We start from the raw sequence: 26,767 nt of genomic DNA on the forward strand, positions 1-26,767 counted from the left end.
AATTCAACCATAAATTCACCTGTCTTTAATTCAATCATAAATTCACCTGTCATCAATTCAACCATAAATTCACCTGTCTTTAATTCAACCATAAATTCACCTGTCTTTTCTGGGTCGTGCCCGGGACGTCGGTGGGTCAGACGGGTGACTCAGGCGATACCTGCGATACCAGGGGTTACTGTTGGTGTTACCATGAGGTATTGGCATAAACATAAGTATCGACATGAACATAAGCACCGACATGAACGTCAGCACCGACATGAACATGAGCATCGCCATAAACATAAGTATCGACATGAACGTCAGCATCACAAGGGTGCAAAGTTCACCAATTTCGAAGAATGAAGCGATGTGTTAAAATCTGATCGAAAATCCAGATAATTATTTGAGAATGCAACCTTATATACAAATAAGATTATTCTCGGTACTAAATCAGTATAGATAGAAAATTTTTAAGAAAGATTCCGCGTTTTCTACTACTTTACTTTAATAAGGCAATATTGATCAGGCTTTTGCCCTTCACGCACTCTCTGATAGACATCAGTTAAAACACCTGATCGCGTGTTAGATTTGGCAAGTTTTGTCTTTCGTGGTTGAATGATATGGCAATCAGAGAAGCAAAATATTAATAATAATAATAACAGAACACGTTTATATATTCTGTTAAAAATAACGTTTAAGAATACTGGGGCCGTACTATCAAAAGTCGCTTATTATTACACACGTAGCGGCCTAAGTAGACGTAGCGGCCAATATCTCGTCTGTGATTGGTGGGTTTACCTTTATGTGCCGTCAGTGATTGGCTGACGGAGTAACTGACCTGCTGGCCGCCTTACAGACGAGCTTTTCGACTTGTTGCATGCCGGCGGTCCTGGAATAATAATCTTATTATTATTATATAGTAATTACGATCATTATAACCTTATAATTGATTTTTATTATCCTGTATTGATTGATTGATCGATTTCCCTATAATAATAATAATCTTATTGTATAATAATTTTTAATGAGGATTAATTATCTTATTATTACATTAATTTATTGCAAAAACGTATGCATTGCAACTACTTGTCTTAAGTTGCACGTTCAACAAAGAATTCAAAAAGCAAAGAAAACACCAAGTAAATTCCAAACAGCTTCCTGATGGAGCTGGTCTCCTAAACGTTTTCGATGAATTTACTTAAAATTTTGTGATTTGAAATTCCTGATTCATCGCAACTAAAGTGGTGGCACATAGCCATCTTCTTCTTGATGGTGATTGATAGAACACACAATTATGTATGTACTTCTTCTCTTCACGTCAATTTACTTAACTCTAAATAATACACCAGAAGAAAAGTAAAACAGTGACCATAAATTAATTGCTTGTCTTCAATAACCTTTATAATTGTTCGATTAAGCGCAATGACATGCGTATAAAACGTATACATTGAATTTGAACTTCGATTTACGAACTCCTCTAATCGCGAACATTACCAGACACGAATAGGAGGTTCGAGATTATTTTGCCCCACATACGAACATGTCTCTGTTTATGAACCTGATTTCATAAGCAATTCGGTGCTTATATACTAACCGATTTGGAGATATATTTTATTTATAGTGTTCATTCACATTTTATACCTATGTTGTTTAGAGCTACGAAAATTTCCACATCCAAACCCAGTCACGCAACGGATTAAGTTCCTAAGTCGAGGTATCACTGTATCAATATTAAGTTCCTAAGTCGAGGTATCACTGTATGAATATTAAGTTCCTAAGTCGATGTATCACTGTATCAATATTAAGTTCCTAAGTCGAGGTATCAGGGTATCAATATTAAGTTCCTAAGTCGAGGTATCACTGTATCAATATTAAGTTCCTAAGTTGAGGTATCAGAGAAATAATATAATATGAGGATCAATTTGATTGTCTTTTTGTACTCTCAGGGAATTAAGTTCAGATTCATAAAAAATGTGTTGTAACTCTTTCACAACCTGCATGTGCAACTCGTAATTAAAATGGTTATAACTCATGAATTCTTTCGATAAGTTTTTATAAAAATTATAGTGAACAAGAGGGTTCCGGTATAAATAGTTTGAGGATAACAGCCAGTATAGTATATATAGATTACGATGTTGATGACACATATAAATTATATTTTAAATATTTATAGTATTCTATGTACCATACTATGTCTTATAATAAACCAATTGCCATACTATACAATACCATATATGATATATATTATGCTATCGTGCTATAATATATTATACTATAATATATATGCCATACCGTACTATACCATCTGACACCATGCTACTTGCTATAATATAGTGTACTGTACTATATGCTATACTACCTATACCATACTAAACCATATCTGATATATACTATGCTACATGCTATAATAGAATATATTATACTATATGCCATACTATAATATACCATAAATTATCTATACCATACTAAATGCTACAATATAGTATAGTATAGTATATGGCTATATGCTATACCATACAATACCATATATTATATATACCATGCTACATGCTATAATATACATAATGTACTATACGATGTGCTATACCATACTACATATAATAGACATAAGCCCCAAGCCAGAAAAGTTCGGTGCTCGGTCAGGGCTCGAAGTCGGCGCTGCTTTCGATGACCTCATTGACCTACGTAACAGCGAGAGTTCAGTCACACGCTCCATACACATATTCATACCCAAACTATTTCAAAAATAAATTGTTTGTCGTATGATTCGTAAATACATAAAATGTAATTTGCAGGAATAGACATATTATTTAAATTAAGCACAGAAGAAAGAAACTATGGGAGTTACAGCAACTTACTTCAAATCTGGGAGGGCAGCTTTGGTTTCTTCTTTTGGCATGTATGTTGGATCCCCGTCTGGCAATTTCAACTGTTAGTGAGAGTGATCTTGCACGATGGTATTGGTATTATGGTATAATATGATAGGAGATAATATTATATATACGAATTCAATCTTCTACGATCACCAGGTGTTCTTAAATGCTATGTCGTGTTTGACCATCTGATAAGCATTGCGGTCCCGAAAAGGTGTGGAGGGGAACTCGGGTCAGCGTAGCACGCACTACCTACCCTCACCGACGCCGGAGAGGCACTGGCTCGTAGCCTCGTAGCTCGTAGGTTCTACAGAGTACAGAATACAGATTGTACAGGCAGCAAATGTCATCGACTCACCGAGGCAGTCGTAGCCGCCAAAAAGTTACCCCATTGTAGTAACAGAATAATTCAACTGGTGCCGGCTTTATTAAAAAATAACTAACCGATTTAAGAATATAATTACATAATAAGAAATAATTATGGATCTTGAAACTATGACTAATAAACTATGAATATTTATTAGAACTCAAGGATGCCTTTTCCAGCTGTAGTTTGATATTTAGTTGTGTATTATAATACTATGAGCATCCCATTTCTTAGCACCTTCTATTCGAGAAAAATAATATCGTAACGAAGCATGACGATCTAGCATATGATGATTAATAAGATATAGAATGATGTCAACGATGATATTTATACGGATAATACTCCACAAATAAATATTTATGCTTGACTAAATCATCGTGTACAAAGAAGAACAAGAAAGTTATAAAAGTTGTGTAAAAATTACATAAAATGAATGATGACTGCAAATGTGCAGTGAAAACACCTCTGGGTTCGCGGACATCACTTCATGTGATGCGCGGTGCACCCCTCCTTGTGGTGCGCGGTGCACCACTCCTTGTGGTGCGCGGTGCACCATGCTTCCCCTACCCCCCATCCCCTTCAAACCCCCACCACCATATTTCTAAGCCTTTCTTCCACCTGTACCGTTCACTTCATTGCATCTTTCTTCCATTTAAGTCACTTTACTTCTGTCTTCTTTCACAGTTACTAGTTAATTTCAATATATTTTTTATTTTATTATTATTATTTTATTATTTTTCTTACTTCTCCGTTCACTTATATGCCTTTCCTTCATCATGACAACCACGATTTTTCGGGACGATATCCCATTCACTTCAAACCTCTTCTATTCGTTCATATTCCAGTTATTTTTTTATTCTCTGCCAGTTTTTCAAAAGTAATTTTGGTGCTGGTCTGCTTGAATCGCCAGTTTACAAAATAAGGTAAATGCAAAGTTACGGTGAAATGAATGACTCCTGGCGACATGTATTTTCCATTTAAAAAACTTGACCTATAATTAATCTGTGAACATAAATCAGGAGTTCGGCACTTGAGGCGCATAAAGATCAGTTGCATTCACAATAAATTTATTTGAGATTTCAATCTTCTAATTCATTCCTTGTTACGGCACAGCAGCAGATAATTTATGCGTACGCCCATGAGTATAATAAGAAATAAGACATTTCGAAATTAGAGAAAATAAGCAATAAATTTTACCTAAATGAACTTGTACACAACGGCGCTCTGCATGAGGCCAACAGGTTGTTTGGCATCTTAACAGCGTACAACATGTACAATAATTTAACCCACGAATGCCAACTGCATTGTTGTATGCTAACATTGTTGGAATTCAACAGATATATTTTCCAAAAAGTCAGTTGTACCAGCGTTGTTTGCCTTCACTGTTTACTTAAGTTTGCGAACAAGATTCCGGTTTGTAGAAACACTCTCATGAGCCTTACAGGGTTTGCTAGTGCTGATAAACTTGTAAAGTTGTAATTGTTCTCAGGATTCCATGTTTGCGAACATCTCTATGATGACGGCTTATTTTGAAGTAACTAAAGCATTAAGTCTTGATTGGTTAAGATTACACAAAGGCATTTACCTGAATATATTTTTTTAAAACTATTTCAGTCGACAACTGGATATTATTCCTAAATTCCTGGAAGCGGAATATTCTGGACAAGAAAAAAGTTTGATCGGCCGCGAGTCCGGCCGTAGAATTGTCCGACAGATCAAATCATGGTTGAACTAATATAAGGTTGTACTAGTTCAACCATGGATCAAATTATGCTCCAATAAACTGATCGTAATAAAGTATTATGCAGAATGAACGGGATTCCCACCAGAATGTTTGCGAACCAATGTATGGGAACAATGCTCCACCATTGGATTTCAGGATTGCGTACTTGTGTTGTATATATTTCTTTTATTCGGACGCATTTTTAATTGTATAATTTTTATATCTGTGTAATGCCAGAGAGAGCTAATCCATGATGAGCTGATTAAGCAAGCTACAAAAAATGACTTCATGTACAAGAAATATGGGAGGACATGGATGGAGATTGAAGAAACAATTGTTTGGTCATCACTGTATCACAAAAGCAAAGTTACGAGCATTACTATTCGTTGATTGAAATTATTTCCATTGCTGCGTGTGAACAAATAATATTTTGGCATATTTTATTTTGAAATATAACTTTTGCAGAAATGTTCAGCATGCAATAATTCGAGCAACAGTCATCTATTTAACACAGACAAATCGCCTGGCTTCTCTGTTATGCACATGTATCATCTTGGCCTGAGCCAGATATAAAAGCTGTAAGCCCACCAGATAAAATAATCAAGAATCAGTGAAATAATACTGAAACTTACCAAGTAAATTCTGCTGAGTCCACAGGTTTGGCAAGTGGTCATCATACGGCTACTTCCTCATCTTCAAGCTGCCAACAACAACATTTTTTGAAATTCCGGAATTCGTTTATCCTCCGCCGCATTTCATTGATGTTTTATTCGCCTCGTGATTTGGCCTTTCAAGTTCCAATGTTGCCAAACCATCTGGTTTATTGCTGAAATAAATTTAAAAGCATGATTTTGTTAGGGTTGTGTTTCATTATATTGATAGGCCCAGCTCATTGCTGGGACTCAGTGCAGATGGAAGTCTTTGATGTTGTTGAGGAAGTGAACCAAAATTTTTATGAACTCATGGGGCTTGCTCAGGTAAGAGACATACCTACCGGCTACCGGTAGGCCTATTCTAACATTGAAACTTGAGTAGGTATATTACATATTTAGTGATTGGAATGAAGTTGTATAAATACCATTGTACTGTGAAGTGTCAAGATTATTTGAGTTGCAAACTTGCACTAAGTTTGAGTGTTTGACATACTTACAGTTAGCTAATGCTTAGTAAAATGACATATTTTCAATCTTTAAAATCTTGGGGCTTAATTGCGCAATTATGTTAAGACTTATATAGGAGGTCCGAGGTCATTTATGTAACAGGAATCCTGCAGTTCTAAGCATGGATAGAATGATGGGTAGCTTACAGAAATAAACTTGAGGAAGAGTAGGTACTATGATTATGAAAGTCTTTGCATTACACTATTTTTGCTGTGCCAATATTTTCACTTTTTATATAGGGTAAACGCGGTATATTCCGACATCGTAGGTAATTCCGTCACTTCTCTAGTTTTTCCTTTATATTAAGCTTTGTTTTAGTTCCATGCGTTCATTGATGGTTAAAATGGTGACGTCATACATTTGCGTGTCGAAATACTGCAAAAACACTAGGTCTTGGCCATCTAGTGGGAAAATATTGAGATCCAAAGAGAGACAATGCATGCCACGTGGTGAGATCATCGAAAAATGTGTCAAATTTGACAGTTCACAGTTGACATGGCTCTACCAAATAGTGAATAACTGTTTTTATAGGAAGAATATTATGGTTTGAGACTTTTAAATACATCTGTGAATATATTAGGAATCCTTTAAGTATACTTGTATTTGCTGATTTCAAGTCGTAAATAAATTAATAGATGATTAAGTTGAGATGTTGGATTTCGACACATGAAAACTAATTCCGACATAACTTGAATTGGACACACACAGATCGTTCAAAGCTTTGTACAAAAATTGAAATTTGCTTAATTAAAAGCCTAATAGCTGTTAATTAAAACGTAATTAAGTAGTGTTCAGTATTTGTTAGTGTTCTAATTCAAAGCCGTGTTGTATCCCAATACAGCTCACACAGCAAACGGAATTCGAACACGTGGATGTCGGCAATACGTATCAGTTAAATTTGAAGCGCTGACGCAATACGACTCACCACGTGTCGGATGTTGCCACACAAAGTGACGGAATATAGGGATTTGGTAGGTTTCCATTCTAAAGGCTTTTTAATAAATATGGCAACATTTTGTGACGTTTCATCATTGCTGACGCGTAGTGAAGTGTTTTGAGAGTCATGTGAAGGCAACAGAACTTACGTAATGCATACGTTTTTTTTTTATAGTTTTTCATTTCTCGATGCGTCCTTAAAGTGTCGGAATATACCGCGTTTACCCTAACCCTTTCCCTTGGGGTCCCTTGCTTAATTTCTCTTTTGTGAAGTAAGGAAAACAGCATATTTTGCCAGCATTTTTTTAAATTATATATGAAATAATAGATTTTGCCTGCAATTCCTAGAAAAGTCTACTCAATATTCCAGATTGCATCCTTGCAGTACTATCTTGGCTGCCTGGCAGTTGGCACTGGCAGTGGCAGATACTGCAGTCTGCAATTAAAATTGTAGTGTGATTAATAATTAATCTAGTATTGATTTATTAAATTGAGTTGACTTCTAAGTTTTCATGCAGTCATTCTAATACATATAATATAGGCTTGGTGTATATGTTAATTAATTTTTTTGGTTTCCAGGATGCTACTGTATCAGATGTCAAGAGAGCATACAGAACTTTATCAAAGCAAATACATCCAGACAAAAGTGATGACCCTGATGCTGAAATTAAATTCAGACAGGTTTGTTTTATCTTTTTTGTTTTATGTAACATTACACTAATAAATACCTTAATTGACATTCTGACTGTGGATAAAAATTGGTATTGTTCATGAATGATATTTTGTTTGTAAAAGTCAAATTTACACTGGAAGTTAACTGCTAATATTTAAGTTATCATTAAGAATAAGAATTCATAATAAATTTTACTGAATTGTTGCAATAAATTCAATTGACACTAAAATTCTTATCTGACCTCAACTTCTATTGTCAGATGGTGGCGGTGTATGAAGTACTCAAGGATCCGGAGAGGAGACAGCACTATGACAATGTCCTAGTCAATGGCTTACCAGACTGGCGCTCACCCGTGTTCTATTTCAGACGAGCTCGTAAAATGTCCATGCTAGAAATTTCTGTCATCTTGACTGTTGTGATCAGCATTGCTCAGTATCTTATGGCTTGGGGCTCATACTGGGATAAGTACAAGACTTTGGTAAGTTTCATTATGATTTACTGGTTAGAGATTTGAGTTCATGTGCAACTCTTGACTTAATTTAAATGTTATTTCCTGTATTTAGTTGCTATGTAATGCATACAGATCAGCCAAAATTGAAAATTTCATTTCATTTCAAACCTACTGAGCAATTTGATCCATTTATGGGTTATACTTGTTGATTGAAAATAATTGAATGTTTCTTTTTTCTTTTAGGATGAATATTATGACCGGAAATTTAAAAAAGCTGCCAAAGTAAAGAAATCTGGACCTGATCCAAAAGAAGAGTTCCTTGCTAAAATAGCTAAGCCAAGGTAAGAATTATTGTTGCTGGTAAATCTTGATAGGTACTAAACACACTTTTTTCCAGTAATTTTTTTTTTTTTCAATATAGTATTGTGATTTTTTGGCTCATTACATTTCACCACTCAGTGACCACTGTAAGGCTTGCGCCTGCTGTTTATATTTATAAGTGCTTATTTGAAAATTTATGATGCTATGACAATGTAGGAATTAAAAAATAAATAGAAATGCAAGTAAATATGACTGTTCATATCACCAGCTTTAAAGATACTTGATCATTCTCTAGTCTATATTAACCATCAAATCCATTTGTAAGTGAGACCTTCAATTAGGTATTTCTATTGTATTTCAGGTCTTCACTGCAAATTTTGATATCATGTGTTTTTTTTTACAGTTGGAAGAATATACTGCCTATCCAAATATGTCAAGGGCTATACTATGTTGTTGTTCATGGGCCCTCCCTCATCAAGAAGTATCGTGAGGAGCAGAAACGAAAAATACAAAAAGCTGAAGAAGAAAAACGAGAACTTGAAGAGGAGGAAAGATTGCGACTAAAAGAGGTGAAATCAGCATAGAAAAATGTTTGATATTTTCTTAATGGCATTGAACCAATGAAGCATAAAATATTCAAAAATTTTTTTACTTTTCTTACTACTCTAGTAGAATTTTTTCAACTATTTAGAATAGTGTCTAGGAAAAGGAATATTTATGATTCTAGTTCAAGTGTACCGTAAAATGGGGTAACTTAGACCGGCGGGGTAACTTAGACCACTTTTTGTTTTTTTAACAAAAACCCCCACAACTCAAAAACTATTTGACATAGAAAAATTTTGTCGATGGGCATTAAAGGCCTAATACATATTTTGCATGTTTCAATTCAAGTTTAATTTAGCTAGTAAAAAAATGGCATCATTTATAAAAAAAAAGTGGTCTAAGTTACCCCATTTTACGGTATGTTATTCCAAAAAGATTACTGAAATAAGGTATCAAAACAATTTTGCTTTGGTTCTAACAAATAAGCTATAAATTCGAGAGGTATAATGTTAAGTAATATTTATTCACTTACTAAAAATTAGTTAACATCCAGAGCTTTTGGAGCAGAGTACACATACTGAGCTACATAATAATCATCGCTTATTGTTGTGCCATAAACATTTTTTATTGGTATACCGGTACAGGAAGAGGAACGTAAGGCACGTAAGCTAGCAGCACCCAAGCGTCGCAAGCAAGCACTGCAAGAAGTACAGCAGCTCAGGAACACAATGTCTGGAGGTGGCGGGTGTGTCGTATACTCCCCTGACTGCCCTGTTCAGGTGATTGGTCTGCTTTCAATCATAATTCATTACTGTGCATAATTGGATATGATTAGTAATAATCAGTTAACCGTCATCAAACATTGATTTTCATTTCTGATATAAAGAAATGGGTTTCTTAATGAAAGATAATCATTGTCAACAGCTTCAAAATGAGGAAAATTTAACTTTTTTTTTACATAAAATATCATTGAATAAGGAAACATAAGGAAATTCATGTTTTATCACTGAAATATAATTGAGTATTAATCTCCAACATAAGGAAATTCATGTTTTATCACTGAAATATAATTGAGTATTAATCTTCATCTCCAACGTGACGAAAATAGAATTTTCTTCCTGACATACTATCAGTAGTAATCTTCATCACTGATTTAATAGAAATAGAGGTTCCGAGTGAAATATCCGTGCACATGAATCTCTATCGCAAATACAGTGAAAAAAAAATCAAATTTAAACCGAGATATTAGTAATTATTGCTCAATGATTTTGGGAAGGTCAGCGTACAAAGCGTCTCAACATCACATTGTTTGTGATATTCCAACATTGGTATGTTTTCTTTACAATGGTTTATCATGGCTACAGGAGCCCACATCTCACAACTACAACACTGGTATGTGGACGGACGAAGAGCTCTGTGAGTTCACCAAACTGTTGAACAAGTGAGTAACGCTCTATATATGTTATTAATGATGATAAAAGTAATGATATTAGTTTGTGCTCAAAACGGTTCTCATTTTGCTGGTCTAGCTTCCATATAAAGTGGTTCTGACAGTGGTTCACCTTGACTTGTCATCATTGTTTCCCTTACGCTATGAAAATTATCTCTTTAACGATTAACCATCCTAGCATTCAGGATAACATTCTATTTATTGAAAACAAGTTCATACAGCAGTCTGATTATGGTAAACAATATACAAAATAACTGGTCAATTCTTCAATAATTTTGTTCCTTTTTCTTGTCATGAACCATACAAAGAGGTCCTATGTTTGTATTCCTATTTGATTCTATTTCTTTGTTCTGAAAGCTGAATAAATTAACAAATTGAACTTGAGCATCATGAAAAATAGTTTATGATTTGGTATGCAAGGGCCCCCTTTTTGAAGATAAGATGTACAAGTGGATTTATTTAAAAAATGTGCAAAGAGGTTCTATGTTTGTATGTAGGTAGTTATTCTGAAGGTTCAATAAATTAGACAAATTTGTACCATGAAAAATAGTTTAGAATATGAAATGCAAGAGCACTTTTTAAAAGATGAGATTTAAAAGTTTAATTATTTAAAGATATTGTTAACGCTGATTGATTGATGATTGCAGGTACCCTGGAGGAACTGTAGATCGCTGGGAGGTTATTTCTGAGCAGCTCAATCGGGCTCCACATGAGGTCTGTCTTGTCAAGAGGGGGATATTGTGAAAATATTCTGAGATATTGTGACAATATTGTTTTGCGTTAATTGTTTGAAAATTGTTGTTTAAGATTAATCAATATCTTGTACTTGGCAGGTCATTAAAATGGCTGCTAAAATTCGAGAGAAAATGGCCGCTGGGACTTGGCTGCAGCAGCAACAGGAGGAACCTTTACTAGCCAAGGTACGAAATTCTATGTGAATTGCCTTAACAATCATCGCAGTCCTAGCCCACCCGTGCGTGCCGCCTCACTATTCTGCACCCATTAAGTACTATTTGTGCATAGTCAGTAATTGATGTAATTTAGCCAGTAATCTGCTAGGATGGTATCATAATGAATTGAAACTTTATCTTATCGAATTTCCTATAAATAGGAAATCATTTATCCTATTCTTTCCTCCATAAATTCCAATTCAGAAACAAAATTTGGTCCGAATTCTATTTCCCACATTTATTTGAATTGATCAGTTTAGATGCATGGGATTCGAGTCTACAATACCGATAATCGTTATCTATACTAGAATGAACGAAATTTTGAAGGCAAGCAAATGTTTGCAATCTGTTAGCATTCTTTCATGATAATCTCGTTTCAGATCAATGTTGATTATATTCCCTTTCCGGCTCAATTTTAACTACTGCATATCTTAGTTGCATATCTAAATTCTGTTTACCCTGGTTGCAGATCTAGTATATGGGTGTTTTTCTTGGTTGCTAGCTTTATCCCGGCAACAGTGAAAGTTTATCAGTTTATCTTTATCCGATCGTTGCAGATCGAACTTTACTTTGCAATTCAATTCTAAAGTTAACCCCGGCTAGGACCCAAGTTCCAATTTACCCTAGTAACAGTTTAACTTAGCTGCTAGCGCGACTGCAGCTCAAATCAACTTTTTCCTGGTAACAAAGCAATTTAACTTTTAACCTGGCCTCAGCTCAATTTTAACTTTTTATGGTAACAAATCTACTTAGCTTTTATCCTGGCCACAGCTGAAGTTTAAATTTGTATGGTAACAAATCTACTTAGCTTTTATCCTGGCCACAGCTCAATTTTATCTTTTTATAGTAACAAATCTGCTTAGCTTTTATCCTGGACACAGCTCAATTTAACTTTTTATGGTAACAAATCAACTTAACATTTATCCCGGCTGCAGCTAAGGTCTAACTTTACCCTGACAACAGATCAAGACGAAGACCCGCGCTGCCGCCCTTGACGACGAAGACCTGACCAAGAGCTGCGACCAGCACTGGTCGGCGGTGCAGCAGCAGGCCCTCGAGAAGGCGCTCAAAGCCTTCCCTAAGGGCACGGACCAGAGATGGCAGAAAATTGCCAAACAAGTCCCCGACAAGTCTGCTGTAAGTCTATAAATATTATAGTTTTTGCTTACAGACTGCCATAGTCTGCAGTGAGTTCATAAAAATTATAGTTGTAGCTACAGCCACCAGTCTGTGGACAAAGGCAGTCAGTTTTTACGGGAGGAAACGGAAATTAAAGAAGCTTTGTCCCTTCAATTAATGTCAGTAACTTGATGCTATTGAAATATATTAAAGTTATATAATTTTCATTCATAATTAGGTATGAAAATATTCTGAAAATGATGATCGTATTTTATGAATTCTACAACTGCGATTCAGTATTCAAAATTTGAGAAGCATAAAGGAGTAAATATATCTCATTTATGTACTAGCCGCTTGAAATTGTATTTCTGTTTATTTCCATGTCAGCGGCTGACCAGTTAATCCGTATCGTAAAGGAAAAAAATGAATCGCATTTTGCTGGATGATTGCATCAGCCCATTTAAGTTAGTTTATTTGTTAAATTTGAAATACTATTCATATTAATTATAAGTAGAAACGCACAGAAGCGTTGGTTTTACACGATGATCAATCATATCTCATAAGTTAAATAATGATTTAAATTTTGCAGGAGGATTGCATCAACAGATTCAAATATTTAGCGGAGAAGATCCGCAAAAAGAAGGCGGAGGAAGAAGAGGCCGCGGCGAGGCTGGCTGATGATGATAATGATGACGTCAACAAGGATAATGATGATATCAACAAGGCTGATGATGACGAGCAATACGACGATAACGATGATGATGAGCAAGACAATGATAGTGATAGCTGAAATGGCAGTTTCTTATCATCTAGAATAATTGAGAAAGCAGTTTTTTTATTACATTTTTTTTGTTGTGAGCAAAATGATTGAAAGTTTGCAGATGACGCACTCGTTCCATTTTAGTTAAGGATTTTCCTGTCATTACAGGCGCAGTTTGGGGTGATAGGTTGAAAAAATGGAAAAAAATTGTAAGTGGTTAAATAGGTGATTAGTTTGATTTGTTTTGTTTCTGTGTGTATAGGGAATTGTTACTAAGATTTATTTTTTTAAACTAATATTCAATCTTACTTTCTTGCTGCACAAAACCTTAAATACTGGATATTCTTCTTTGGATTTTTTTTTTATTTTTCCCTTCGAAAATATTACTCTAGACTTGGAAGCAAATTTGGAAAACTAAATTTTCTCATGTTTTTCCTTGTAAAATTTTGTTATTTCGGATAATATAGAAAATAATTTAAACATATTTTTTTACACGCTGTAACGTAATAATTGTTATTTGTCTCGTTAGTTATTCATAGAATACTGGGACTGAATTTCACATCAAACAAATGCACAATTCTGTATTGTATAACCGTTCAGTATCAGTATTTGCCTCGATGTTTGTCTTGTGTACACAACGCATGCTTTAGTCAAGTCGACAAGCGCTTGAAAATTATTCTGCTAAATTATTTGCACATTTCCAGTAAACTCTTCAGTCGGTGCTTTATTTTCGTTTTTTATTTACATTTTTGGTGCTGTAATTACTTATTGATTATGCTCCCTATATTGCTAGAAATCTCACTTGCATTTCTTGGCAAGTCAACGATCCGATTTGTAGTTTGGCTGAACTTTTTCTGAGTTCTAGTTATCTTTCACGCTGGATTTTACTTTTCTTTTTTACTTATATGCCTAGAGAGCCTCACCTTTCATTTAGCTACCTTGATGAATTTGTGCATAATGTAATTTTTTTAGTTTAAATTGTTTTCTTTTCCCCATTTAATCCATGATGCACAAGCATGGCTTTGTGTGGTGCGTCGAAACGAACTCTGGTGCTTCTTAGGTTACGCAATTGACGTAACGTGCAGGAAACCACGGTTAATAGTGGAGGTGATAATATAGGAACGAGTTCATTGTGATGAATGGTCACTGTACTTTATTGTAAATATATTCGGAATCTTGGATTATGAATGAACTAAACTCATATCTCAACTTATTTGTAAACATTCGCTGTCCATTATCTTGAAATATAGAAAGCATTGACTGCCGTTATCTTGATATATAGGAAGCATTGGCTGCCCGTTATCTTGAAATATAGAAAGCATTGGCTGCCCGTTATCTTGAAATATAGAAAGCATTGGCTGCCCGTTATCTTGAAATATAGGAAGCATTGGCTGCCCTTTATCTTGAATTGTGTAAATTATTGATTGGCCTGCTGTCTTGAAGGATAGAAGGTATTGCATAACTCGATATCTTGAATCATAGAAAGCATTGCTTTGTTAGCTATCATGAATTATAGAAAGTGTTGGCTGGACCGCTACTCTGAATTATAGAAAGTGTTGGCTGGACCGCTACTCTGAATTATAGAAAGTATTGGCAGGAGCTTCTTTCTTTCTTGCGCCGGCGATCGATGTGCATAGCAACTAAGCTCACTTCGGTAGCTCGACTGTCGCTTTGTCCTGCTGGCGAAATTTCTGGAAGACAACCTTAAGTGTTCACCACGTTAGAAATAATGTTAGGAATTCACTATGAACGCAATCATGGGTAGAAGCCAACGAATTTTATTTGCGCCCTGTCGCATATAATTATTTCGTCGTTGTGCAGAAAAGTGGCGTTTTTATTATGGTGAGATTTCATTTAATCTGTTTTATTTGTTTTATTCAACTTTACGATATAGTAGGTATGATGAATTAAGTTCAAACGCAGAAAGTTCACTTCATTCAATTCGTCCCGCCCAACCAAATTCGGCTATATCGTGACATAATGTATCAAATTCATCATTTATTGTGAGGCACAGCCCAGTGCTGATCAAGTTTATAATGTCACTCTGGATTCATCATTCAGTGAATTTGCTTCATTTATAACATCCTGAGCCTACGATGGAGCAAAACAAGGGGCTTGGCTGTTAAGAATTGTGCGTCATTTTAAACCTAGCAAATTTTCTGGAACAGAAAGGCTATCTGGAAACAAGGTATTTCAATGAAAAAAGTATTCGTTGATGTCAGAATCGGATTATATTTTTAACCCAGTTCGACCTTTAGGAAATTGCTTGGATGTCAAATAATTATTTTTAATGCATTAATTTGTTAACATTATCTTCAGAATTTGAATGTAATAATTGGTCCTGAATCTTGAAAAGCACCGAAAATATTTTTAATAATTGTATAATGTCTGTACTAATTGTACCGATCATTCGATAAATATTTTCAGTTAAAGTTTCTCGTACATGTCATAACGGATTACATGTTGTTTTTCGGAACTATACATCGAAGGACAAAGACAGGAACTTTTTAACAAATTACGTTATTCGCCATGTATACAGCCTTAAATAAATGAATGACTGAAGTAGCTACACCTCATGATTCGTGGACATAATGTGAATGGAATTCGTATGTCTTCAGTCTTGAGCGTCAGAGTTCGTGGTGTTCGAATGATTTCAAAACGTTCAGTTTGGCCTGCATCGTCTTTTTCTTTGCCTCGGTGAGCTTCTGTTTTTCCATGAGACCAGCAACTCTGGAACGTTCCTGCGCAATGAAGTCGTCGCCTTTTTCCAGCATTTTTTCTAGAATTTTCACGTAGATCCCAGCTGAAGTTTTGTCTTCGGCAGTTCTTACCTTTTTGGCTTCAGCCTCGGCTTCGAGTAGTAGAGCGTTTCGTTTTTTAGAGTCTTTTTCGACAATAAACTTGTCAACGATTCGATCGAAGGCTTCTAAGCAGTCTTCGTGACTAATGTAAACATCGGAATTTTTCCGCACGAAGTTCCTCAATGAATCTTCCGTGTAATCAGTACTATCAAAATCGATGGGATCGTCTCTACCCTGCAAAAAAAGCTTCACCACAGGGAAATTTTCTTTAACCACGCCAAAACGTTCACCTAAATCCACGTTTTCGAATTCACCGTAGTCTTTGATGCCAACTTCTGCCACCAAAAGGTCTTTGGAACTGCGCCCGGCGGCGGCGAGTTTGGCGAACTCTTCGTGCTTTGCGCCGTACGGATATGCCGTGTCGAACTTGACGATCGTTGCTTTGAACTTCGACACCATCTGCAAAAACAAGAAATAATGAATGAATCAAACGATATTATTCACGAAAATTTCATTTGTGGACAAGCCACAATACGACAACAAAAGAAAATGTGCACAATAATATTTTTGCCTATCGAAATCGTTCCCTATAGCCCTGGGAAAATAACCATCTGCAATGCTGCTTGAGCTCCCGCGCCTGGCAGCAAACGATTCATCTATTGATTCTATTCTATAAGTTAATGTACACTAGATGGATATACATATAACGGAGAAACGCTTTAAATGTACAGATAAATGTGCTGGGTACAAAGTAATCATAATGTTAGATTATAGTTTAAAGGGAAAATTATATTATAATCTAATTTCATCTTACATAGTTATAGCTGATATATAGAAGAAAAACAATGTCATCACATGGTTCAGTGATTATGGGATAGTGTGCGCCAATGTTCCTAATAAAAAATAAATAGTATCAATTACAAAAAAGAAAATGTAGGATTAGGAAATATGCTTTAGACATATTTTACAAATTCTACTTGTAGCATCATCAATTCTTTCAAGATTAAATAGAATCCATCAAAAAAGGTTATTTGATAGACACATTTTCCCTGCCAGAATTACACCGTGCAAGTTACTGTCTGTTAATTAATTACCTTGTCGAACGACCAAGCGTCTAACGGTGTTAGGCCTTTAGAGTTGATACCGAACGCACCTTGCCGAAGCAATGAAGCCATCAAAATCAGCGTCAAGCTCCACATCATTAATTCTGATTGACAAAAGTCTATTCAATTGACCAGTTTAAATACTCGGTAGTTGGTAACAGTAACACAGATGATATGAACTATGAAGTAGAGAAGGCGATCCCTGGAGGGAAAATGATAAAAAGTTAACAAATCGAAGATATTTCTTCAAATTGCCTTATTTTATTAAACAGTAATTTCAAACTGATACATTTGTGCTCCAAAAAACGTTGCATCAATTTCCTCATACATGTTAGCCCTATACTGTATGCATCTGGAATTTCTAGACGGCGTTACACTTTGTCGCAACTCGCAATCAAGCTCGTGCGACGAGTTCCGGTGCTGTACTATTTACTTTGTATTTGAAAAATATCAAAAATGTCTTTGTGCATTGATAGATCACTTCTGATTTTCAAAACATTTTAAGACATTAATATATGAATCTATGGTCTCACGATACAATACAGGACGTGGATACGCAACAACGTAAATCCCCTAAGAAGTGTCGGTGTGGACTGGAGCGGCAGGAAGAAGTCAGCTGTGCATCCGTAGGGCAACGCACTCTGCAATCGTCTGCTAGAGTCGCGTTCAACTCTGAGTCGTAAGGTGTTACAGAGGAAGCAGATTATGGAAACAAACACATATGATAAACATTTTAATTAAAGTAGTCAAGTTTACGACGGGAAGCTTATTGACGAAACTACAACTTGAAAAAAACTTCTTGTGAACTACGTCCATACATACGCCCAGAAAGATGTTGAAGAAGCATATCATTCATTGACTAGGCTTGAAGAAGAATAGAAATTAATCGGCATGCTTTGCTTCTTTTTTTTTCTAATAAAGAATGCATTACCGTATATATTGAAGAGCATTCGATGAAAGAAAGTTCTCGGTCCTCCAAGAGAAAATATAATACATATTTGCAGAACAATCAAGCAATTCTGTAAGATGTCTGGGAGACTGGGAGTTTGCAGTGAGTTCTGAGAAGTGTTGATTTGGTAATTTGTATTATTCATGAAATAATTTATCGTAATATGCTGCGTTACACTTCTAAATTTTTTTTCTAATGGAGCTTGTTTTTGCTCATTACAAATAGTTTGCTTACTTTTAATCAAGCATTCAACCAATCATTTATGAGTCACTTCAGTAACTGGTCTTGCATCGATATGAATAATAACCAAATGCCGATGTACCTCCACCGTTCGTCCGTCAGTCGCATGGCAGCTGCTTGTGGAATGTGGCAGCTGCTGCACGAGTTGCCGTTCTTTCTGGAAGACATTCTCTTCGAACGCAACGTGTAGTGACATTTAGTTCTTTTAATTAAAGTGCGCTTCGTGATATGTAAAAAGGTGTGATAACCTGATTGCTAATACAATCTCAGTTTTTCAAGTTTTTTCGTATATATAATGTTGTTAAATTAAACTCCGTCAAACGTATTAATTAAAACCAGTTTTCCTTTAACTAATCACAGAGCTAGTGTAATTGTTTCATATTGCGTAATTTGGTGGAATAAATTGATATACTTAAAATGAACTGTGTGCTTTTTGAAATTCAGTGTTGATTTGGACGTCAATAATTTGTTCAAAGTAACTGGAAATACTCCATTGACTCCAAAACTTCGTAGTTCAGATATATTAAAAGTTTTGTTATACCAACAATATTTATTTTCTAAGAAATTTTCAGAGAAAACTTATTTTAGAGTAAACTTTTTTATTTTTAGCTTTCCCACGCAACAACTGCTTCGACCCTTGACTTCACTCCGTTACTTTTTCAAATTGATATCTCGTCTACTGTTAGGTTTCCTTGTGCCTATTAAAAAATGGCACATTTGAATATGCAGATATGAAATAATAAAAAATGTTTTGATAATTCAGAATGAAGCATTTTTAAAGTTAAGCAGAAGTACTTTCTTTTCGCAAATCTGATTGAAGACCAGAATATGCTTTTTATTAACAGTTTTCTTGTTTGTTTTTTCCCATGAATCGAAGGAAGCAAAGAAAAAGATTGATAATTGTAAGCTTTCTCTGGTCTTCAATTAAACTTGCGTAAAGAATTAACTGAACACAGATCCCCTTGTAAAAGATGAGTTATGGTTTGCACTTTCCCCAACAGTATTTTTTGTGTTGCGTGTGGACAGACTTGGATGGCTGCATTGCTTGGCTGACTGCGGTTTGCGGTTGTCTCTTCTTTTTTACGCTTTCTGCCGGCTGCTTCGTCTTACCTGAAAGTCATTGTCTGGAAGTTAGTAGCTGACTGCGCTTTGCCAGAGCAGGTGTCAGTCAGATCAGTGACTGATTATTGTATAACTTTGTTAATTAAAATTTACAAGCAGCACAGTCGAGTGTGGTGCTAGCCTAATATTTAAACTTGTTATTTCTTACTATAAATTTGTAAAACAATTGAGTAAAATTATGAAATGTTGTAAAAGTTAATGTGAAATGAAGTCGTCTTCACTTGATGTGTTTTTCGCAAATCTCTCATCATTGCCTACACTTTTATTCATGTTAATTTCAATTTTTTTAGCATTAACGGTATGATATTTTCAAGTATAAGCAGAATTAGTGAAAAGTTTTGATATTCGACTCTCGTATCATATTTTATACAATAATTTGTATTCCTTCCTTGATCATCATTAACGGGAGAAACCCTCAAATAAAAACGACTTCTGAAAGCAAACATTTTTTGCGCTGTCGACTACTCGGCCAGCAACCACGTACTAGCTCTGCTAGCAACCATTATCAGTAGCGTTTAGTGGTATTCTTACCATGCAATTGCAACCTGCGGTCGCGCAACCAAAAGACACGTGAAAGCAAAGCTTCCTCTGTGGCCGCGCGAAAGAAGACTAGCGAGGCGGTCACACAGCAAAATGAGTTAGACTTTGTCCAAATATCGATGCGCTTATCGCCGTTGTGTGGGTCGTTTCGGTAAAAAGGCGAATCAAATCTATAACCGCTCGCTGCTCGTACTGTAGGGAAAACATGTGCCACCCACTTTTCGGACAATAAGACCTTTTCGACAATGAGTTGAAATTTTCTAAGCATATTGAAGGTCAAGTTAATGAAGCCAATAAACGACTTGGACTGATCAGACGCTCTTTCGAGTTCCTAGATGCAGAAGCGATGAAGCAGTTGTTTGTTGCTGTCGTGCGCCCGAACCTAGAGTTAATGTTCAGTCTTAAAATGCCTAGCAAATTACGGAGCAGGCAATAAGTCCAGCAGCTATCTCAATCAATCGTCAGCTATGGAAAGATCGGGCTCCAAAGGCCGGATCCCTTGTTAATCAAGTCACGAAACGTTCAAGAATCGGTAACAGGCCATGGGCCTATTTCTTCAACGCCGACACTTCTATTCTATTCTATTCCATTCTATTCTATTCTATTAATTTTACGAGTGTTGAGTTGTTGGATCGGTAGTTCAGGGAACTGAATTGACTCACGCAACCAAGCAGAGAGAGTGTGCAAAAATTGAGATGTTTTTTTTTTTCTGCCGATATTTTATTTATCTTGAAATTTTGATCGAGAAAAAACTGTTATTTTTTGGAACTTTCTGTTGACTGGAAAGTTAGAAAGTGGGAAGATTAGAAAGTGGGAAGTGCTCTAAGCAAATTAGTTTTATTTACGGAGGGCTGCTATTTTGTGCATACCCTCTATGTCAGTTGCGTATTCAAGTTTGGTATGCATTGTATTTATGTAAGTCTAAATTGGTGGTGTCAATTTTTTTATTCGTTGCGGGAAAACTGAATTTCAAACTTAACAACCTAAGAACATTCTGATAACTTCGTTTCAACAATTATGGAACAAAAACTCACTTAAACTCCGGTTATTATCATACTTACCTCACGTATTCAATTTAAATTAATAAACATCGCGTACACTTGGTCTCCTACGTACTGTGTCCTCACGATTCTCATACCGTGACTTATGGTAATGCATGAGAGACTTGTGACTCACGACTAAGTGAAAGCCTCCTGACTCACTCCTGACTCGAAGTGAGTGCCTCCTGACTCACTCCTGACTCGAAGTGAGTGCCTCCTGACTCACTCCTGACTCGAAGTGAGTGCCTCCTGACTCACTCCTGACTCAAAGTGAGTGCCTCCTGACTCACTCCTGACTCAAAGTGAGTGCCTCCTGACTCACTCCTGACTCAAAGTGAGTGCCTCCTGAATCAATCCACTATGGAATTATTTTATTGCCCCCTGACTCACTTGACAAAAGCGGGCAAAAAATAATTCCATATAATGATTTCGAACGGATGATTAATTGTTCTCGGGATAGCTTCTTGCACCATTTTGAGCAAATGATAGCTGAAATAGTGATCGCAATCTTATCGTTCCTCGACAATTGCCCATTGTTTGGCTGGCGACATGGAAAAGGTGTATGCTTGTCACCATTCACAATATTTCATTTTTTTTGTAAGACAAATTGTTACTGTATGTATTTGTAATATTAAATGGTCTTTCCTTATTAGTGGATTGTTAGTGGATTGATTCCGAGTGGATTTTATTATTTAATAGTCCTAGCTGATCAAGATGGTGAATTTGGGCGACATCTTCCCCAATTTTGAGGCCGAAACGACGGATGGGAAAATCAAGTTCCATGATTGGCTTGGAGAATCGTGAGTAGCTCTTTATTTATCGCACTTATTTATTCATTGTAAGTTATTTATTTCCAAGTGTAAGTTATATATTTCCAAGTGTAAGTATCCAAGTGTAAGTTATATATTTCCAATTCCAACCATTGGAATTAATCTTTCTAGTTTCTACGATCGCTGAGTTCTTCGATAGTTCCGTTTTGTAGGTTGAATCACTTCATTGATTTATGACATTGACGAATGTGTAATGATTTTTTTTACTCCATCGTAACTAGTTATTTAATATGATTTTTTTCAGATAATGCAATCTTTGGTTGTTTTGCTTAAAACATTCCTTTTTATTATTATGAACACTCGTTTCGTCATCGTTAAAAAACAAATTAAAAATAAATATTTTTAGAAATCCATTACAAAATTTGTTCTATAGATATTTGAACATGAGTTCTGTCAAACATTACAGAATTTGTTCTAATAATGCAATGATAATGCATAGTAATGAAATTAAATTTAATGACAATTAAATTTCATTAAAATTGAATTTCGTTTGCACTGAATTTTATAAAATTGAATTATATTAACATTATATTATAATAAATTTAAAATTTTTAAATTAAATTATCTTAAAATTAAATCGTATTAAATTTAAATTTTATTGAAATAATTTTTATTGAAATTAATTTTATTAAAAGTGATTTTTATTAAAATTAATTTTTATTAAAATGATATTTGTATCAAAAAGATAGTAATTATTAATTAACCACTTGAGATGGGGCATCCTGTTCTCGCACCCGCGGGACTACACGCCCGTCTGCACCACGGAGCTGGGCCGCGCTGCTGCCCTCGCTCCGCAGTTTGAAAAACGCGGATGCAAGCTCATCGCCCTGTCCTGCGACGCTCTCGACGACCATCATGGCTGGATAGAGGTCTGTTTTTATCGCTTTTCCCATTTATGGAAAAAATGCTCTATTGTGCTCGCCATGTCCGTCTGTCTGTCTGTCCGTCCGTCCGTGACCACGTTTTCGTCGACGAGAAAATGCGCTCTCTGTCACTCACTGCACTGAGTACTGAATTATATTTTTTAATCAATAAGCGTTTTAATCATTTCTAAAATGCTATAAACGCAATATAAATTAAGCACCAGCTAGGATGGATAGAGATCTGTTTACAGAAGTATGAAAAATATAATTGTTACTCATAATAATGGAGCTCCACTATTGATGGATATAGCGGGCATTTAGTTAAGAATAAATTCTTATCTATATAAAGGCGTACATAAATGAATATTTTATCAGTGATTCGTGTCAGTGTCTCAGCCCATAGCGTGTCAGTGAAATTTTAGACACTTTTGCCTGGCATCAAAGTGCACACATCATTCTTCTTTGATAATTTTTCTAAATATTTGAATTGAAACGTACGAATGTTTAAATTTTTATTTGTGATATTAATTATTGTTACCAAGTACTAAAAAAAGTCGCCAGGTCATCAAATTCAGACATTTGCACGAGTTCCCGCACATTATCATTGCCGATGATAAGCGATCGCTTGCGGCGCAATAACTGTTGATTAAAATGTACGTAATATATAATGTATCGATGATAATCATTATTAAATGCTAACATCTATCATCAGGACATCAAAGCCTACAACAAGCTGAGCGATTTCCCATACCCTATCATTGCGGATGATAAGCGATCGCTTTCGGCGCATTAGCGACTGATTAAAATGTACCTAATATATAATTTATCGATGATAGGTAATCATTACTAAATATTAGCATTTGTCATCAGGACATCAAAGCGTACAACAAGCTGAGCGAGTTCCCGTACCCTATCATTGCGGATGATAAGCGCGCGCTGGCGGTGCAGCTGGGGATGATAGACCCCGACGAGCAGGGGGCCGACGGGATGCCCTATACATGTCGGGCGGTCTTCGTTGTCGGGCCCGACAAGAAACTTAAGTTGTCCATGCTCTACCCTGCCACAACCGGCAGGAACTTTGAGTGAGGATCACTAATTATTTATTGAGTTTATACATTATTATTTTTTGTGAAAATTAGTTAGTTTTAGTTTTAGTTTTAATCCCACGTTCATTGGCCCCAAAAATGATTTCCTAAAATAATTTTGCTTAGATATATTTTTGCCCTGCATTTTTTTGCTTAATGTGACGCAATTTTCTTTTATTTTCTTTCTTGTTTTAATAAACGTTTTTTTCACCTTGCTTGAAATGGAGGAGTTATTTTTTCAAATGTTCTTGCAATAAACGTTTATGTGCTGCGATATCTTTCCATATTTATTTGAATATTATTTCAACAATTTTCACGACAAACATTTTCGCGCAGCAATAATTTTACTTATTTGGTGGAATTTCATTTCATATATTATTCTAGTCAACGTTTAAGGCCGCGAAATATTTCCGTAATTGGACAAGTTGTTTTCATTTTGAAATCAAGTTTGTATAACAAACGTTGTTGCGTGCGAGATTTTTTCTTATTTAGCGGAATTTTACTTTAAAAATGTAATTGTAATCAACATTTCTCCCTTGGTACGCATTCCCTTATTAAACTAAATTTTAGTAATTATTATTAATTATAATTAATTATTATTACTAATTATTATACCATAATTATTAGGGTATTTATAATGAACGTTTCTGCGCAGCGACATGTTACTTAAAATGGCGCAGTTTTCTTCAGAAATGTTATTGTAATTGTTTGCTATGCATTTCCTTAATTAAAAAATTTAATTTATTATTATATTGTTTAAAACAAAGGTTTTTGCCCTGCGACATGTTACCTAAAATGGCGCAGTTTTCTTCACAAATGTTATTATAATCAACGTTCTACGTTGCGATGCATTTCCTTATTTAATAGAATTTAATTTATTATTTTGATTAAAATAAATGTTTTTGCGCGGCGAGATTGTGCAATTTAATTTATTATTTTGTTGTTCATAACAAACGTTTATGCGCAGCGAGATCCTGCGCGCCCTAGACTCTCTCCAGCTGACGGCGACGCAGAAGGTGGCGACCCCCGCGGACTGGACGAAGGGGTCCGCATGCATGGTCCTGCCCAGCGTCTCTCCTGACGATGCTAAGCAACTGTTCCCTGAACACGTCTGTCATCCCGTGCCTTCTGGCAAAACTTATCTCAGAACCACCAAGTGAACGGGCTTCTACTTATCCTTGACATATACTTTACTTATAACCTTTCACTTTAATGCAACCTTTCATTTTACCTTTCATTTTATATTATAACTTCACTTATAACCTTTCACTTTAAGACAACCTTTCATTTCACCTTTCACTTTAAGACAACCTTTCATTTTACTTTTCATTTTATATTGTTCACTGGAAGCTCATGACTTTGGAAAGGTATAAATGCTCCGATACTAATTTTGACACGTTTTCAAGCGTGAACTAAAGGATTTTTAATCATTAATAAATTATGTATTAAAAAATCTAATAAATTATGTATTAAGTTTTCCGATTGATTTATTGCTGTTAATTTGATGCTCCTAAATTAGCAATATTGTTTTTTATTCTCGATATTTCCACCAGGTTTTTGAACATGCAATCCACCAGCATCTCATTTTTCTATCATCCCAAGATGTATTTGCCTCATTAAGTTTATTCTTTAATTATTTCTAAGCCATTGTTGGTGTGGTTGTGAACTTTTCACTGATCATCGGTGCCTTCGAAATGTGTATTCAAAATATCAAATATTCCACATAAAAATTTAGACAATTAACATTCCTGTTTTTCACTGAATATTTTTTTGGGGTTATTTTCATTTGCCTGAGGTACTTTGATTTTACAATACAACAACAAGTTTCACTGTGTTACTGCACTGCAGTTCTTGGGGTAAAATGAATCTCCTTGGGGTAAAAGGTATCTTTATCATTTCCATAAAGATGTTTGCACACATGTTCAATAATTTTTCCACAAACCTCTTGTATTAATATCCTTTCAACTCAAATGTTTGAGGAATTATTATTATGTTTATAAAAATTTTATTAAAAATTAATTTTATAATCAAATGGCTGAAGAATTTTAAGTCATTTCAATTTTTTCAAGTATCAATTATAAATGTTTTACCAAATTTAACAAATAATATGTCTCTAATGGCGTGGTCCTGCCTACACTTGAAGTTCGCTGGATGGCATTATTGCTTAATTTTTAATTTGATTCTTCAATTTCCAATTTAGCGCAGTTCGCAAAAGTGGGATTCATGGAGACACTCCGATTATATAGAGAGAATTAAATACCATAAAATCGGAGAAAATATAAAATTGAACGAAACGCCAAGTTAATTCGCGTTGAAAACTTTTGTTGGCCCTCGCCATCATCAGTTCAATAAACTGATGATGTTTTTGTTGAACTGTTGATGGAGCTGGTTTTCGACGCTGGTTTCGATAAAAAATTTCTGAATTATTAAGGGATAATTTTGACGTCTAAATTCGCGGTTAACTTGCGATTTAAGTATGCGAATGATACGAGTAAACACCACTCATTGCTACCTTAGATACGCACAGTATCGTCTTAGAAAATGAAGCACGGTCATTGTATGCCAAAAATTTAATGCAATAAATTTTGAGAAGGTTATATCAGATTAGAAATAAATTTTCTTTTTATTTGATTTGATTATAACCGTATATACAGAAGAACCTAAAGCGCGTAGCATAAGAATCGCAATTTAAAACCAACAAACAAAAGCGATGTATTCAGGATACAATCGACACACTCAACCTAAATTTTGGTATAAAAAAAACTAGGACCAAGTTTTGATTCTTTAATGTGAGGGGGAAAAAAACTTCACTGAGAGTCAATGCGACCGTGCGAGGTCGCTAATGAAGAAAACACGCTGGCTATCAAAACCTTCGAAACGCGTTTT

At 35.3% G+C, this 26,767-nt stretch overlaps 4 protein-coding genes across 4 annotated transcripts; 2 read left to right on the forward strand and 2 right to left on the reverse strand.

Moving 5' to 3' along the window:
• Nucleotides 1–109: 109 nt before the first annotated feature.
• LOC108664367 (vegetative cell wall protein gp1) lies at nt 110–3,120 on the reverse strand (the record flags this gene model as incomplete). The annotated part of the gene is given in 3 exon segments (XM_018150943.1): nt 110–160; nt 821–871; nt 2,841–3,120. Coding segments are annotated over 3 exon segments (143 nt in total), but the record flags the coding sequence as incomplete, so codon positions are not given.
• A 2,576-nt stretch (nt 3,121–5,696) lies between these two features.
• On the forward strand, nt 5,697–13,656 carry LOC108664373 (uncharacterized protein F54F2.9). The gene is made up of 11 exons (XM_018150953.2): nt 5,697–5,922; nt 7,621–7,722; nt 7,974–8,192; nt 8,409–8,506; nt 8,890–9,055; nt 9,674–9,808; nt 10,394–10,470; nt 11,127–11,193; nt 11,313–11,399; nt 12,393–12,566; nt 13,138–13,656. The coding sequence occupies exons 1-11, from the start codon at nt 5,791–5,793 to the stop codon at nt 13,336–13,338; spliced, it is 1,458 nt and encodes a 485-aa protein (XP_018006442.1). The 5' UTR covers nt 5,697–5,790; the 3' UTR covers nt 13,339–13,656.
• A 1,866-nt stretch (nt 13,657–15,522) lies between these two features.
• On the reverse strand, nt 15,523–17,432 carry LOC108664353 (endoplasmic reticulum resident protein 29-like). The gene is made up of 2 exons (XM_018150928.2): nt 17,204–17,432; nt 15,523–16,568 (listed from the first exon to the last, which is right to left on the reverse strand). The coding sequence occupies exons 1-2, from the start codon at nt 17,309–17,311 to the stop codon at nt 15,936–15,938; spliced, it is 741 nt and encodes a 246-aa protein (XP_018006417.1). The 5' UTR covers nt 17,312–17,432; the 3' UTR covers nt 15,523–15,935.
• A 4,315-nt stretch (nt 17,433–21,747) lies between these two features.
• On the forward strand, nt 21,748–25,822 carry LOC108664372 (peroxiredoxin-6-like). Its single transcript, XM_018150952.2, has 4 exons — nt 21,748–21,903; nt 22,646–22,802; nt 23,667–23,878; nt 24,849–25,822. The coding sequence occupies exons 1-4, from the start codon at nt 21,818–21,820 to the stop codon at nt 25,039–25,041; spliced, it is 648 nt and encodes a 215-aa protein (XP_018006441.1). The 5' UTR covers nt 21,748–21,817; the 3' UTR covers nt 25,042–25,822.
• The last annotated feature ends 945 nt before the right edge of the window (nt 25,823–26,767 follow it).

The sequence above is a fragment of the Hyalella azteca genome, unplaced genomic scaffold (assembly GCF_000764305.2).
Source record: "Hyalella azteca isolate HAZT.00-mixed unplaced genomic scaffold, Hazt_2.0.2 contig12079, whole genome shotgun sequence".
NCBI lineage: Eukaryota > Metazoa > Arthropoda > Malacostraca > Amphipoda > Hyalellidae > Hyalella > Hyalella azteca.